This window comes from Micropterus dolomieu, linkage group LG11 (genome assembly GCF_021292245.1).
Source record: "Micropterus dolomieu isolate WLL.071019.BEF.003 ecotype Adirondacks linkage group LG11, ASM2129224v1, whole genome shotgun sequence".
Lineage (NCBI taxonomy): Eukaryota > Metazoa > Chordata > Actinopteri > Centrarchiformes > Centrarchidae > Micropterus > Micropterus dolomieu.
Genome location: NC_060160.1, coordinates 1,586,553 through 1,604,300, shown reverse-complemented (window position 1 = coordinate 1,604,300; position 17,748 = coordinate 1,586,553). Strand labels below are relative to the sequence as shown.

The window sequence follows — 17,748 nt, the reverse complement described above, 5'->3', positions numbered from 1 at the left end:
TATTTCTTTGGGTCATTCTTTAAAGAATCTGTGTCGCTAGATTACCCATGTAGCTCTTGTATGCTGTACCTGCTCTTAAGTGTTGAATCAGCTGACTTGAGGTGTGAACGTGATTGAGTGCATGCTTGCCTCTCTCCCCTGTCAACTTCCCCGCAGGCTAGTGCTGTAAATAATAATGTGTGCACCTCAACTAGATGAATTCAAACAGAAATACCTTTTAGAAAGCATCTGGTTGTGGCCTCATGATATCCCCCCTCCCTGTGCTTTTTCCACAACAGTGGACATGTGTTTCACGGCCCTGTGCCTTGTTGCCACAATTAGAGCTGACAGGAGTGACTTGTGACTTTGACTCAGAGAAACTCTGTCCCGGCTCTGTTTCGCTCTTCTGTGTGCCCTTCCTCGTCTCGTCTGTCTATTTCTTAAACTCTTTTTGTAACTATCTGCTATCTTTTCTCCTTTAGGTTCGTCTCTCTCTGCCAGGCTTTCTCTTCCCCTCCAATCCCGCTGCATTTCTTAATCCTTAACTCTCTTTTCTCTCCTTCTTCTCTTGATCTCTTTATTCTATTCTTCCCTCCCTTTCCCTCACGCTTTCCACTTCTCTTTTACTTAGTTTAATGTCCTCAGACGAAACATTACAAATAAAGACAAATAAAAAGAATTTTTATACAATTATGTCACCAACAATCAATAATCAGATAATCTCACACACTTAGATTTACAATCTAAGGTTAATGCTGGCCGCACACTAGAGGATAATTAGGCTCAAATGATCCAGTAATGTGAGCGGTTTACAGACATTAGTGAGAGCGAGTTGATCGTGAAGCGCCGCCACTATAAAATGTTTAAACCTGCTGATTCCCTCTTCTCAGCCTCGAGTTCATCAGCAGCTGGTTGTTGCACTTGTGTGTGCGTGCAAAACACACAGCACACACAAGTGCAACAACCAGCTGCTAACAGTCTGCCTCCATGTTTGTTGATGTCTAAAGTCACATTTGATCCCGCGATTTTCTGTGAGAGCCCAAGTGTGCGGTCCTGAGTCTGCGCTGAACCATCTGGTGTGTGTGTGTGTGTGTGTGTGCGTTCATCCAATTAAAATATAAAAAATTGGTTAGTTTTGTCATTATGTCTGCGGGAGCAAACATTTTTAAAATCTGTTAAGATATGAAAATCTAGTGTGCACCAGGTATAAAAGATCAAAAGACCTTTGTCTAGAGGTAGGTAGCCTGAAAAGGGGATATCTTTGCACCACCTACCTTTTGATCTGATGGTTACAACTCAAATTCACTAAAAAGGATGTGCTGCAGCACTGAGAGTTGCCTTTACCTTACCAAAACTCATATAGCAGTGTTATGCTATGTTGTTGTTGGTATACAATCTTACAAGACACATTAACAACCTCTTACATCTTGTTTTTATTGGTTAAAGACAATGAAGTATATGATGCAATAAAAGCTGTTGTCCTTTCCTATAAGTGATATCTGTGTGTGTGTGTCTCCCCTTAGGTACTGTCTCTCTGAGTCTTTCGCCCTTTTCTCTTTTTGGTTTTTATTCACCTCTCTACCGCCCTCTCTTTCTCTCACCCCTGTCCACCCGTACTGTCACCTCCTCCTGGTCACTCGCTCTGCAGCTGACATGAAGCCTTGGGATGGCTCGGATGCCGTGCTATAGTGGTTTAACGCCCCTGTACTTGTTATTTTAGAAAGTGCATGTGTTAATTGCTGCAACCCTCTTGTGTAGAGGTTAATGGGACTAACCTTGGACAAACAGAGGCTTCGTTTTAACACACAAGGGCAGATGCATTGTCACCAGTATGCTAATGAAATGATTTAACATTAAGTATTTTTAGATGTTTTGCTGGTGAGACAGCTGTAAACAACAATACAACAACAGTAAGTCGGACATCTATCAGGCTGGCAAAAACCCTTTCTTCTTCTTTAAATCAAATTCAAAGTTTTGCTGATTACTCATCAGCTTTACATTAAATCTCCAGCTTATATTTATGAACTCTTGGCACCACTTCATACAGGCAGGACTCTTAACTCACTTGAAATGTTACTGGCAGTGGTTGTAGCCTCAGGTTCTGCAGCAGCCTCTCTGCAGACATAAAGTGTGTCAGCAATGTGGACTGAGTCTGAAACTGTCAGAACTGCAGCTGCAGTGTCTTAAATCTTAAATTGTCAGCAGTATTTCCTAAAATCCATGGACGTTTAGAATCAAGAGCAACTGGACTGGTTGAAGATACTCGAGATGTTTCACCTCTCGTCTAAGATTTGCTCTTAATTCAGACCTTCCAAATGCAAATGTTATATATTGATATCAGTAAATATCAAGATAATTGGCAGACCGAATATTTTTTACTTTTGCACATTCTTGAATAATCCGACATGTCTCATGATCGTCTCTCCCTACCTGTATTTTAATGCACTTCTGAATCCAGATGATTGATTAGAACTTTACCTTATTTTAGGGGCGGGAATCACCAGAGGCCCCAGGATACGATATTATCACGATTTTTATGTTTCGATTCGATTTTATTGCGATTTTAAATATATTGATATATATTGCAATTTATTACCTTTTTCCAACTTCCAATTAGGTCCCTAAAGTCAAACTTTGTCAACATCTGTTTTTCTAAAAAGATACAATTCTCTGTTTGTTCATATCACTTTTTCAGTTCTCTATATGGTCCTGTTAAGTTTTCTAGTCGATTAAAAAAGCAATAGATTTTATTATTCTAGTACCAAAAAGTTAAAAGTCCCATCTGCAATTTATATAATAATGGCATCCGTGTATCGATACAGTACAATTATCACGATACTATGCTGTATTGACTTTTACTGTGGACGGACTGTGACATTACAGAGTTGTTGTTTTCTTTAGTTAGTTAGTAATTGTAAAACACTTTGTAATGTCTGAGTTTTACCGGATTTGAATTTATATGGCTTTAACGTTTAATAGCCTGAATTCTGTCAGCCCCCTATCAAAGAGTAGGGCACACACTTCTTTAAACTTCGTCAGTTCTTCAGCATCAGTAAGTTGATAAAGCATAATAGCGTCTGACTTTCGCCCATTTGAATGAGATCAGTACAGGCAGCTTGTGCTCGACCTGACATTTGCTCCGACATATCGGTGAGGCCTAGTGCCATTTCACACTGTTTTATTTTAGACTCACTCACCTGTCTTTTCTTCTAACCTGTCAGCCATGTTTGTGATCAGCAGAAAAAGATGTCTAAACAACTCACACTGTTAAAAAAACAAAGGCCTTTGTTTTTTAACAGTGTGAGTTGGAATTCGGAGAGGTTGTCTAAATGTCACACATTTTTCTCACTTCACTTATTCATATCCCAAGGCGAGACGGGACAAGACAAAACACAGCAGTCTTCAGCTGGCGCTCAGTGTGCACTGACAGAACAGTGTTTGATTGCTCTATAAAAGATGATAATCACCCCTTCAACTGTATTTTAGAAGTGTTTTTTGCTGGTTTGTTGAACAAGTCTGCTGAACTGCTGAACTAAACGTCTTTCATATAACTGTCGGGCTTTTTCCTTTTGTTTGTGGATCTGAGTTTATTAACTGTGGTCAAGGTATGGGCCCTTTTGGTGCCAAAGCAGTTTACAAAAACCTGGCACTTAAAAACAGCCTACTATTGTTTTTTGGTCTGTTTTGAACGGTATAGGTACAGATGATTAAAAGACACTATGCCAGGAGATTTTCCTTGATTGTCAAGATGCCGCCCTCCCCTCAGGGACTACAGATGGAAATTAGCTTATAAAAATGTATTGTGGATTGTCCCTCCCTCCATCCATCTATCCATCGTCAACCGCTTATCCTGCGTACAGGGTCGCGGGGGTGGATTAGTTCAAATGCCGCTCTTAACTTATTATCATGGTGATGTATTTATGCATCGATAGTCTTGTTGTCACTATTCCAGATGTAAATATGTTATCGCTGTTTGCAAATGTAATTATGGCAACAATGCCACCACAATAAAATCACACATTCAGCAAACAAAGTTGTTCTACTTGCTATTCTGAATGCTAAGAAATACGTAACCTTTGTTTATCTTGATTGTCAACAAGCAGAAATTCTATTTATAAGCGGGATATATTTTTTTCACCACAGTAGCACTGAACCTTTAGCTCTGCAGAAACAGTGTTATGCTTCCAGCTACACTGATGCCACTTTTCCTCTCTTTCTTTCAGAGCGGTGCCATGCTGCCGGGAGGCTGTGGGTGAGAAAGTATGTCGTCAGACTTCTACTCCAGAGATGATCTGGTGGAGACGGGCTCCATCCCCCTGGACATCGACAATGTCCACATGCTGCTGCAGGGTCAGTCTCTCTCCACTTCTAACTGAGATTTCAGTGCAGTGTTTCTGACTGAACACACAGCTAACGTGTTATTGGTGGTATTTTTGTAGGTATTAAAGGCCAGAGCAGGTGTTAACCCAATTGTGGTCTCAGTTTTAGGTTGTTATAGCAACCGTGGTGCTTTTATAGATTGATGATTTACTTCAACAAGTATGTGAGCTGAACTGAGTGAAGGCTCGTTGTTTCTGGTCTTTCTTTGCTCGCCCTGAGAGAATTCTGAGGTCATGTAACTGTAAAAAGAAAAGCCCCGTGTCTTGATTTCAGTGTTTCATCTTGGTTACTGTGGCAACATAACAAGTGTTATGCCTCAGTTATGTGTCTCACTCGGGGGAACAGCTTGATGACTCCGTCTCAGTCCGCTGCTGGCTCCGTCCTGTTTCACTTTTGTCACTTTCTTTGAGGTCATGCTTGGTTTCATCTGCTGAAACTGAACCCTTTTCAGAGAGACATGAGTCATAAGAGCCATCCGGAGGGAGCGAGCAGGAGGGTGGAGGAGATAATAAACGCTGCTCCCACAGCATTTTTGGACATTTGAAGTTGTCATTCGATCGTGTTCTCACGTGATGACTTCTCAACATTACAAGTTGGTTTTCGGTGTTTTACTTAATCTTCATTTCAAAATGAGACCTCCACTAATATGGTGTTCACTGTTCGAACTGAAACTTCTAATAGCTGATTAATTGTTTAATGCATGGAAATTTCAAACCTTCTCTAGTTCCAGTTTATCAAACGTGAAACATTTGCTGCTTTTCTCTGTTTAATATCACTGTAAATTGGGCTTTGGATTGGATTGAAGATGTCACCTTGGTGAAATTATTGTTTGACATGCTATAGATGAAACAACCGGGAAAAAATAACTGATAAGTTAATAATAATTACTTGCAGCCCTGGTCACACTGACTTTCTGTTTGTGAAATACAGAGCCAAATTGAAGTAACATACCACTCTGATAATCACCACCTTATTGTCACGGAAGGGTTTGGACCATAGCCTTTATAGAAAGATATGTCAGCCACAACATCTTGACCTTGGTGGCTGGCTGCAGTATGGATCATACTACATGGCCAAAATAGAAAAAGCATGATGTTGATGATTATGTTTGTTGTGAGGGGTTAGTTTTTCTTAATTAGTTGTTTGATGCTATAAAATGGGGTTTCACATCATGATTGACAGCTGAGCTGAGCCCTTCTCATGATTGAGTCGGCCAGGCGTATTGATGCTGCGGCTCCAACCACGAACGCTACACAGACTCTGGCTGCAAGTGACGTCACCAGCGCAAGGTGGCAGCTCCCGTGTCTGGGATATTTTGCCATCATTTTCCTACAGTGGGAGGAAATGTAGACTCAGCAGCCATGTTTATATACAGTTCATGGTTTGCACTAGGGGTGGGAATCTCTGGGCACCTCACGATTCGATTTGATTTCGTTTCAGAGGGCTGTGATTTGATTATTAAACGCTTATCGATGCAGCTTGATGCATCATTTTTTTCCTATACAGGATCCCTGGATAATTACTAAGCATTTAATTTGCGCATTAAAATCCAAAAGAAACATGTCTTAATTAGCCTAAAAGGACTAGTTTGCGTCCCTAATTTACTTTATTAAACTAAGCTCCATGGTCCATCATTTCTTTAACAGCCAGTTGTCAGACTCCTCTGAAAACTGAACGATACCAGATGTTCTCAACCCTTGACTGATATTTAATATTTCTACGTTACTAATTTAGCTAAAGTTACATAAATAAATAAATATTTTTAGCACCTTTCAGGGGACCCAAGAACGCTGTACACATAGTGACAGAACAACACAAAGTCATTCAGGATTGAATGCCTGGGTAAAGAGCTGGCTTTTTAGTAGATTTTTTAGTGTCCAGACAGGAAGCATTTCGGATCTCTGTGGGGGTGAGTTCAGGAGGGTGGGGGCTGTGACGCTGAAGGCTCTGTCCCGTAAAGTCCGGAGTCTGGCGTGGGGGACAGAGAGCAGGCCCTTGTACAGGGGAGGTGTTAGACATTACAGCCTTCACTTTTCCAGCCGTTGGGGAAACTACAGACTTTTATTAACGGACACACTGCGACCTACGCTGCACGTTTACTGCCAGACTGAAACTTACTGCTAATATATTTCACCGCTAACTTTCACAGTCACGTTCTGCCGCTCACTCTCTCTCACTCGCTCGGCCTCGCACAGGATACACAGGGAGCTGCCAAGCGTCGAGTGTCACCATGCTGGCAGCGTGCGAGTTAAAACCATTACTTGCGCACTGATATTGATGATTGTGTGACATTTTGGGGTGGTTATTCATTCTGCAGCGGTGGCGAATACAGAGGAGCACTGGTGTCTCTGTTGTGTGCACTTCTGCGAGTTCCGCCTTTTGCGTTCTGTCAACATTACGTTATCGACTGATAATCTTCCACGTTATTTCTCCCCCCCCTAGTTTGCACCCTGGTATTGGTCCTGTGCTATTATGCATCTGGATTGCAAATTGCTTACTTACTCTTTTCATCTCAAATTCAGCGTGTGTGACATATGTGGGAGGGTTTTGGCAATGTGGTTTGTTAGTGAGACCTGGTTTATTGTTAAAGCTGATTCTCTGGTGGTCGAGGCAAGGTCTCAGTTGACCTCAGAGGCCAGCAGTGTGGACAGGTGTGAGTCCAGGAGATGGTAAGTCTGACATGGTCTTTGAACTTGTGATGGTTGCACCATGAATAGATGGCAGCACAGGCTCTGACATGATGGGCATGTCATTTTGTTCCCTAGATTGTCTTTCTTCCAGTTCTTTCCTGCCTCTCTGCATCTGTATCCACTCTTGCATCTTAGATTTATTATGTAGATTGTTTCAGGATGTTTCCTAACTGCCCGTCTGCCTCTCTCTCTCTCAATCTGTTGTCTTTCTTCTACTCAGGTTTTGGGTCCATTCTTGCAAGGTTGTCCACTGAACTATTTTTAGCACATGACTCCCCACATTTCCTCTCCACATTTAGAGCACAGTGTTTGTTAAAGCCATGTAAACGTTTTTTCCAGTCATTTCCAAATGGTAGAACATACAGAATAGATGATGTAACGCCTCCAAGGAAAGCCAGCTTATTAAAGTAAAGGGAAAGTCTTGTTTTTTCTGTGTATATTTCAAGTGGTAATGATGAAAGAATGTCAGTAAAAATAGCTCACACTATGTAAATGCTGGGTGTATTCAGTGTTTGCATCAGCAGGGTTAGTAGGAAGAATACTGTCTTGTACTGAGTATGTATGTTGTAAAGCTGGTTTTATTATGTGATGCTTTTAAAGTGTGTCCGAACAATTAAAAGGTTCAAAGTTGTTGCACAACAGTACTTAAGAAGATTGAGAAAGGCTCTTGTAGACCAGTGGCCCGCACTACGAAGGGAGTTCAACCTGCTCAGAGTTAACTCGGGGTTATCAGGCAAACTCAGGGCTGACAAACTCTGACCGCCTACACTGGAGTTAAACGCTACTACGACGGTGGAGAAGATGTTGGTTAGTTGAGTCCGTGTTAACTCGGTGTTAAATTAATTGGAGTTGGTGCACGTTCCCATAAAAGGGGTTTGTTCGGCCGTGCAGGCAGAGTTTTTTTGCAGCGACTCATGTAAAGACAAGTTAACTACTAATGTCATGGCGGACGACAAAGCCAGGGAGGCTTGTTGGACTATATTTGTAGCCTAATTGTCTTCCAAGTGTTTGTATTGTAGATCAAATCTCTATTAGCCTATGTATTTTATGGGCTCTTTTATGTGTAATATGATTAAGTTGTAAAGGTACAACTGCACAAAAGGTCCATTGTAATGTGGAGAGGGGTGATAATCCGAGGCAGAATTTAATTCCCAAGATTACTACAAGTAATAAACTTGAATATTCTCTGACATTATAGTCACACATTTATGAGAGAAACTTCACTTTGCAAGGCTGCAACATCACACACACACGTCTGTCTTGTATTATGCATGCACTGGAAAATTAAACTTTGCTATTGGATTTAGCAGTGAGGAAATACTTCAGAGTTTAGCCCACAATCACTATCATGCACCTTAGAGACTTTGCCTTGGATTGGGCGTAGTCAGCAGGAGATTTCCGATTTTCTTTCTAAACATGTGAAAACACTTAGGAGAATTCAATTATAGACTACAGATGGGCTCCATCTAAGAAACTGTCCCGTTAATTAATACTTAAAAAAGTCTGTTGCCTGCTTGACACACCTCTGAAAGAGCCGCCAGAAAACGTGATTCCCCTAAATGTCCTCTGCCTGGACATTTGACATAAGTCAAACACTGACTCATAATGTTTCACACCTAATAAATCTTATTGTTTACTGTATAACTGATTCTTGTGTTTCTGTTTGTTAGTATTCTTGTGTGGATTTGGTGTTTTAAAGGTCACCAAAGTCACATAATTACACAAACTAACAGATTGAGGCAGTGGGAGACCCGAGAGGTAAAATTACTGTTTTTGTTAAGGGAGTCTGGTGGCTTTGACAAGAGCGACATAGTAACTGCGTTTTGTTAAAGAAAAGGGATTGTACTCTTTTAAAAAAAGGTCTCTCTCTGTAGGGATCCTTTCCATAATTCTGTCGGACTCTTGGAATAACAATCTGAGCCCGTCGGTGGCAAAAACAAGCACTTTAGTGGACTAACTTTGACGGTGCACGATTGCCCCGCAAGGATGACATTGCAGCCCTGTTTCGCTGCTGCTGGCTGCAGCACGCTTGCTCAGCATCTGTCATTTCCCAGTCCTAGTTACTAATCTGTGGAGGTCGGGTTAGGTAAGAGATCTAACTTTTCACAGCATCTGACATTTGAATATGACGCACGTTTTTCAGCGTCTGTAGCATCTATCCAGGAGGACTAGCTTGTTGCAGCTATTCTCTTGTTTGGGCAAGTTTGAAGCCTCTGTTAGTCTGATTTTAAAAGAGGTGGAGCCCAGCAGATCTCAGCTGCCTCCCTGCAGGCTAGAAATGTAGTTAGCTGTTTAGACAAGAATTACGGTTAAACTACATTAATATTTGTTTTCCCCTCACATCTCGTCTTGTGAAATCATGGATCATTGCATGCTGCAGCGTTCAGAGTCAGTCAAACTATATGTTTACTAGATAGAGAAGTTTGATTTAACTTGACCTGGTAAATTTTCCTGCTGAATCAGCATGATTGATCCCATCATGGGTGAGTTATTTCATTTATCTCTATATCAGTGACTTTTTATTGGTACAGAACTGTGTAGAGTGGACTTAGTTTAAAGGTACAATACTACAATGGACATTATTATTAGCATATAAAAAATTTTAATCTAGGTGGAATGATGCACTGGAACAGCAGGTCTACAGCTAATTCTCAACATCTGTTACTCAAATGTAAGATATCAATCTAGAATAGAGAGATTTCATATCATCATAAGCTTGAATACTTGAAAATAAGTTCTGGTCAGAACCAGGTTGTGTCCATTTAGCAGTGTTTTTTTTATTATAAGCAAGTACATTAAAAAATCAATACATGCGTCTTTCTATTTTCAAGGAAAGTTTGTTGTTAGGGCCAAGGTAGGTTTTGGATCTGATAGGAAGAAAATACTTTTCTTACCGAGACATGCAGGTATCTACTTCTTTAGTTAACCGTGTCAGTGTAAGAAATATGTCAATTTGTAAGCATATGTAAAATAATGGATTGCTTTTAGAACCACGTTGTTCTAACAGTTAATCAAAACACAAAGTGAGAGCTTGGCCCCTATCCAGATCCAGTTCCTTTTATCAGTCATCTGTGAACCACGGGATAGAGCATCACCCTGAATACAGAGCTCTGCTGTCACATGAAAAGTAAATAAATGTCTGCTTTGCAGGAAATAGCACATCACTGTGGTGAAATTAACATCAGCCACCAGTCAGATACCTTTGGGACTGTAACTGCTAAATGTGCCACTTTACCAAACACAATTTTTAGAGAGATTCTAAAAGCTTTTAGTTCCTCTGTGGAGGCTTTGAAGTAGTCTAAAGTTTTTTCTTATTAGCCATCCAGGCTAGCAGGCTAATTGAATATTACTTTATATTATGTAACTACTAGTTTGTATTTAGACTACGCCACGTTCCAAATTATTATGCAAATTATATTTTACACTGATTTTCCTACATAGTCGATGCAAATGACAGTCAGGGTATAAGTCGAATTTCATTGAACAAACCAAGTGGTTGCTTTTATTTTTTCAAAAATAAAAAACTCATAATGCACTTTTCTAAATTATTTTGCACAACAGAGTTGCAAAACATTTTAAATGTTTTAAAGAACTGAAAATGGTAATTTGTTAAACTTGCAGCATTAGGAGGTCATATTTAATGACATCAAAAGCTATTTCAATCAAACACATCTTAACAGGGCAAGTTACATGTTAACATTTGACCCCTTCTTTGATATCACCTTCAAAATTCTTGCATCCATTGAACTTGTGAGTTTCTGCTTGAATTGCTTTGCAGGATGTCAGAATAGCCTCCCGAGCTGCTGTTCCACCCTCATAGATCTTTTACTTGAGGATGCTCCAAAGGTTCTCAATAGGGTTGAGGTCAGGGGAGGATGGGGGCCACAACACGAGTTTCTCTCCTTTTTATGTCCATAGCAGCCAATGACACAGCTGTATTCTTTGCAGCATGAGTTTATTGTGCATTGTCATGCATGAAGATGATTTTGCTACGGAAGGCACTGTTCTTCTTTTTGTACCATGGAAGAAGGTGGTCCGTCAGATAAATCTATAAACTTTGCTGAGGTAATTTTCACACCTTCAGGGACCCTAAAGGGGCCTACCACCTCTCTCCCCATGATTCTGTCACAGCCTTATTGAGCCATCCTCCAACCATCCTCTACTCCATCCATCTGGACCATCCAGGGTTGCACGGCACTCATCAGTAAACAAGACTGTTTGAAGACTAGTCTTCATGTGTTTCTGAGCCCACTGCAACCGTGTCGGCTTGTAAGCAATGGTTAGGGGTGGCCCAAATAGTAGGTTTATGCACAACTGCAAGCGTCTGGAGGATCTTACACCTTGAGTTTTGCGAGACTCCAGAGGCACCAGCAGTTTCAAATACCAGTTTGCTGCTTTGCAATGGGAGTTTTGCAGCTGCTCTCTTAATCCGATGAATTTGTCTGGCAGTAACCTTCCTCATTATGCCTTTATCTGCACGAACCCATCTGTGCTCTGAATCAGCCACAAATCCCTTTACAGTACCATGATCATGCTCAAGTTTTCGTGTAATATCTAATGTTTTCATACCTTTTCCAAGTTTGATGCTTTTCTACAGCAAAGAGATCCTTTTTCTTTCCCATACTTGTTGAAACCTGTGGCCTGCCGAACAATGTGGATCATCCTTTTTAAGTAGTTTTTATTAACTAATTATCACAGGTGTCCAAAGAGCCTGGAGACACAATATCATCCAAGGAAAATATTTAATGTTAATGACACTTGATTCCATAATAATAGGTTAGCTAACAAGCTGGTAGTCTGTTGTCTCATTTCAATTCAATCTTTATTGTCCCTCCTGGGGAAATTTGATTTACAGTAGAGGGCTAAAAACAAAAAACAAGCAAACATATATGAGACATGGGACATTAAAAGCAAACAGAATTTTTTTGTTTGGAAGTACTCAAAGAGTTGAGATTGAAGCCTCAACAACATAAAGGGCTTCTGAGCAGTGCAGTCAGCAGCTCAGGCTCAGTGCAGATTTAGGGCAGTTATTGCCCTAGGGGCAAAGGAAATTTTAAACGTGTTGGTTTTTACCTGGAGAACCTGTATCTTCGCCCAGAGGGGAGACGTACAAATTCCTCCTAGAGTGGGTGGTTAGAGCTGGTTGTGATTTATTAAATTGAGTGATCAGTGTTTTGGCCACATTAAAAGTACCCTTGTAGATAGCAGATGTGTTGAAGTTGGGGTTATTGTCCATCACTGTTCCCACATACGTGTTGCACTCAACGGTCTCAACAGGTGAGCCTTTGATTATTGTTGGTGAGGCTGAGTGGGAAGTCAGTGGCCATGTTTTTAGTTTTGTAAACATTGAACTTTACAGGGCTCAGTTGCCACACCTGAAACTCGCATGAGAAGGCGCTGTACACCACATCACCTGAAGGCCAGCAGTTGAGCTAAATTGTTACAGCCCAGTCTAACCACGATCCTGAAATGTTCCGGTCTTTGTTAGCGTTTCAGAAAGTCATTAGAGTATTGAACCAATGAACAGAGTGAATGTCACTGAATCTCTTTCCTTCTCTTGAAATTGGATTCAGTCGCCATATTTGAATACATTTATTATCCTCATTTTTGTGATTAGTACATCATGCTCTTGATGGGATTTGGATTATTGTGCACTGTTCAGTCATACATGATGTGAATGTGTGGATTGTGATGTACTAAAAAAGATTTATTAAAAATGAAGTTGAAACATGCAGAGTTAGTATGTGGCAACTGTAACACTCAAACTGGTGATGATGACCATAAATCATAGTTTTATATCCAGAACATGACATGTTTCAGCTTGAAACTGAAGATTCAAGATCTCTGAAAAATAAGTGAATATTTCTTGGATAACATTTGGAAGTGGTTATTTGCAAGATCGTGTTACCTCCATAAATTGTCACTCTTTGTTTTTCTAACGAACCCTGTTACAGAGATAGCAGAGATTGATTTCAGGTGCTTATACAGCTACTAAAATGGTAGCACTCTGGAACTGATTTTAAAGCTCTGAGGCTTGTTTAAAATAATTCTTCTGGCAAACTCTCAAGTGTGTAACAGCTCTCCGGTTTCTTCATCCTCTTGCCATCTTTAGGTTGCTCCTCATTTTGTGTTTGTATGAAGATTAGTGATCAGCAGTGCTTCAATCCAGTTGACAATTCAGAGGGTCAAAGAAAACCAACCTCCTTCCCCTTCTCCCTTATCTTTGTTTGATGATACCAGATAATTATAATAAGATGTCATCATAGGGGTATGATTAAGATTAGACTGTAAGGGAACTGAAGCCAGAGGTGGCCTGCGGTTAAACATATCAAGACAGAAAATAGTCTGTGAACTGTCAGCCTGAACGAGCTCTGCAAGGACGAGAAAGGACCACTAGCCTTTGCCTACTGTAGCGAACAAAGATCTAAATGATGAGGCAATTTTGAAAAGAGTAGTTGTAGGAATACATCCCTGTTGGTAAAAACTTTCATAGCTCCTACCTCATACCTGGTGTTGGTTTTTACTTGCTTTACTTATATTTTACAATGATTTTTTTGTACTGAACAGCAGGTTCACAATCTGACTTGTGCAACAGGCTGATTACATTGTCACCATATTTAAAGAGTAGTAGCACTAAATTGGCTTAAAGTTATTGGAGAAAAACCCCCAATCTTGATTAAGGGTAGATCATTTTTGGAGATAGTGAATGCAGTTTAGTTTAGAACAGCTCTGACTGAGTTAGTTGAGTCAGGGAATACATTGAGTTTATGAGGACAATGGAGAACGAGGACTGGATTATATGTGAGACTCTTCATACTGTGACTGACCTGAATGACTTCATTGAGCTTTACAATGGTGAGTGATGGACAAATAACTGACTAAGTCTGCTGTTGTACAAGTCTTTATATAATCTGAGTGCTGAAACCTTTCTGTAGCCTGGCTCAGATTATTGTAATACACTTTTTATTTATGCATATATTGTTATTATAGCCTCTCTCAAGGGTATTTAACAAGTTCCATGTTAAATGAAACTCTGCCTCACTGATTATGAATATTCTTTGACAGTAACGCCCTTCTTTACTTTCATAGGTCAGTACAACAGCACAGTGTACTATATATTTCAAAATGCATTTTATATACAGTATAAAACCAACCCACTTTCCTCTCTCTTAAATATATCAACGTGTCAGCAGTATATTTATATGCAGTTCAGTTCATGTTGGTAGAAATACATGTATGAAATGTCTTATTCCAAGACTTGATTGCAGGGAAGTCAGTATGTGTGCAGCTACTCTTATGTCAAACTGTATTCTAGTTATAATCTACTATAAAGGTAAAATGTGTAAGAGATGGCCATAATTTAGTTAAAACATTCAACAAAATGTTATATAAATATTTTCAACAGAATGTGAAAATGTTACTTGTTTCTTATGTCCATGTGTTACTGAAGAAAGCATGCTAACCAGCTTGCCTCGGCCCGCTTTCTCTTGTAACTCATGCTGAACCCGTTGTATTTTCGTTGTATCTTCGTCTTTCCCGGAGTCAGAGTCCTGGATCGAGCTGCTGTAAATCAACTCGTACTGTATGCCCTGCTATCAAACTCAGTCGGTCTCGGAGGCTGTGTTCGCTCCCGATCCGGCTGTGATCACTGGGAGATCTGCTTATGTTGCCGGTTCTGTTGCCTGCTCGCCCTGCTTGCCCTGCCCCAGATCTGGACTCAGTAAGCTAATAGGACGTCTAAGTAACCTGCATGGCTAACTGAGCTAACAGCAGCAGTTATGACCTGATATGTGATATGCTGCCCCCTACTTTTTTAAGTATGAATTCCACAGGTGAGAGTAGTCACAATTCTTACACACTGTACCTTTTGAGAGCTTTAATATGTATTGCAGATCTGTTAATGAATGCCAGAGCAGTGTTTCTCACTGAATGGGGGTCGCGTGCAGTCGATATTGACTACCAGCTATATACAGCGTGCTAGCGTCGAAAACCCGGGTGTTTTCTAACATTAACTTAGCTCTCCTTATTAGGTATGCTACTTACATGCTTGCTAATAACTTTTTTAAGCTGGGTCTCCGACATTGACAGCGTGCAGCTGTGTTCATGAGGAAGATGGCGAGAGAGAGGGACGAGCGAGAGGATGTGCTGCGCGAAAGCGCTACGGCGCTCTCCAGTCAAATACAATTTTAAATAGGCCTAGTAAAAAAAAATTGAAAATCAATCTGTGGCGGTCAGCGTTGATAATGTGGCGGGCCGCCACAAATAAATGAACGTATGGGAAACACTGCAGAGTATTGTAAACTGACGACAACTTGTTTTTCTCTTTCAAATGTGTTGTAAAGTACTTAAAAACCAAAATTCAAATACAAATCCACTTCTTAAAAGTAAAAACTATCACCAGCCACTTTATTAGGTACACCTGTTCAACTGCTTATTAACACAAACAGCTAATCAGCCTATCACATGGCAGCAACTCATTGCTTTTAGGCATGTAGATGTAGTCAAGTCAACTGGCTGAAGTTCAAACTGAGAATCAGAATGGGCAAGAAAGGAGATTTAAATGACTTTGAACGTTGCATGGTTGTTTGTGGAAAATGGGAACCTTGAAGCAGATGGGCTACAGCGGCAGAACACCACACCGGGTGTCACTCCTGTCAGTTAAGAAGAAGAAGTTAAGGAAACTTAGGCTACAATTCGCACAGGCTCACCAAAATTGGACAACAGAAGATTGGAAAAACGTTGCCTGGTCTGATCTGACATTCAGATGGTAGGGTCAGAATTTGGTTTAAACAACACGAAAGCATGGATCCATCCTGCCTTGTATCAACGGTTCAGGCTGGTAGTGGTGTAATGGTGTGGGGATATTTTCTTGACACACTTTGGGCCCCTTGGAACCAACTGAGCAGTGTTTAAACACGACAGCCTACCTGAGTGTTGTTGCTGACCATGTCTTCTGATGGCTACTTCCAGCAGGATAATGCACCATGTCACAAAGCTCAGATCATCTCAAACTGGTTTCTGGACCATGATAATGAGTTCACTGCACTCCAATGGCCTCCACAGTCAACAGATCTCAATCCAACAGAGCACCTTTGGGATGTGGTGGAACGGGAGGTTCGCATCATGGATGTGCAGCCGACAAATCTGCAGCAACTGCGTGATGCTCTCATGTCAATATGGACCAAAGTCTCTGAGGAATGTTTCCATCACCTTGTTGAAAGTATGCTACGAAGAATTAAGGCAGTTCTGAAGGCAAAAGTGGGTCGAAACCGGTACTAGCAAGGTGTACCTAATAATAAAGTAGCCAGTGAGTCTAGATCGAGTTATAAGAAATAAAGAAATGTCAGTGTAGGATGCCTGGTTATACATTCATCTGAAGATGCCTCAGTTGCAGATCTCTTCGTGCCAAACTATATTCTGTGGCTTTTATTATTGCACTGAGGCTCTCTGCATGTTCAGGCAACACACAGACCAAATACTTCTTTTTGTGATTATTATGCCCAAAGGTTTTCCAAAATGATTGGCCAAATCCCTGGGTGTTAGCTACAACAATACCCTGAATTTAAAAGGCAAGTTTATGATAGTTGAAAACACCTGGCTAATTTCATAATAGGAGTTCCAAATGGTTTGCAAAGATGGGTGTTCCATGTGTTTTGTTTTTTTTTTTATGTAAAGGATGCTTTGTGGTCAGTCTTGAAAAGAAACCAACATTGACTGTACGAGACAGGATGCAATCCTTAGTCTCAGAATCAGCTTTTATTGCCAGGTATGTGTACACATACGAGGAATTTGACTCTGGATTGTACATTGCTCACGATGTGCTTACTCATACAAAAATACAAAATCACAATAATAAAAATAAAATAAAATCAGACACAGATTTCAGTGTAGACAACACAAATATACACACTATGAACAAAAAAAAAATAGACATTGACAAATAGTGCCGTGAGGAGAGAGCAAAGGATGCAGGAGTCTGTACATGTTGGAGGTGGATGTGATATACAGGTACATATACATGCATACATGTACACAGTATATAAGTATTTTGTGCAGGAGTAATGACTTGAGGTAGGTGGATACATATCAGCTACTTGTACAAATGACTCTTTCTGAATCTTTTCTGGATCAGACAGTGTTGTCCAGTCTTTAACCTCATGGTGCCTGCAGTTAACAGCGCTCTTAGCCAGTGAGATATACACACTGTTGCTAATAATATTAGCGGTCGAGCACATTGAAACTACTCTACTGTTGCAGTCAAGGTAAATGGTTCTGCATTGCATTTTGACCGTAATGTCTACAATTTAAATTCACGCTACCTGTGATTTACTATTTAGATGTGATGATATAAATAGACAATTTGTGTTTCTTCTTCTTTAACAGTGGAACAAGAACAGATTCAGAAGAAGACCTTTACCAACTGGGTCAACGCTCAACTGGCAAAGGTGAGTCGTGTCTCTGAACCCTGACCTCTCTGACAGGTCTGACTGAGGGGGCAGTGTTTCTGATGGAGGAATTTAATCTAAATTTGTCATTATTAGCTGTGCTGCATGAAAGCATTAACAGAACATCTACACCTGTAATGAAGTCCACATTAGTACACTGAGTATTCCTTACTGTCTCAAAGCTTCATAGAGTATTAGCAACTTAACAGACATAAGACTTGGTCACACAATAAAGGGAGCTTGAAACAAAACCA

At 40.4% G+C, this 17,748-nt stretch overlaps 1 protein-coding gene across 1 annotated transcript in view; it reads left to right on the top strand.

Moving 5' to 3' along the window:
• Positions 1–17,748, top strand: part of syne2b (spectrin repeat containing, nuclear envelope 2b) — a 160,869-nt gene that overhangs the window by 6,401 nt on the left and 136,720 nt on the right. The window contains exons 3-4 of the mRNA XM_046063265.1: positions 4,203–4,329; positions 17,433–17,494. Of these exons, the coding sequence (XP_045919221.1) occupies positions 4,242–4,329; positions 17,433–17,494 (150 nt within the window). The 5' untranslated portion in view covers positions 4,203–4,241. The remainder of the gene's footprint in view (positions 1–4,202; positions 4,330–17,432; positions 17,495–17,748) is intronic.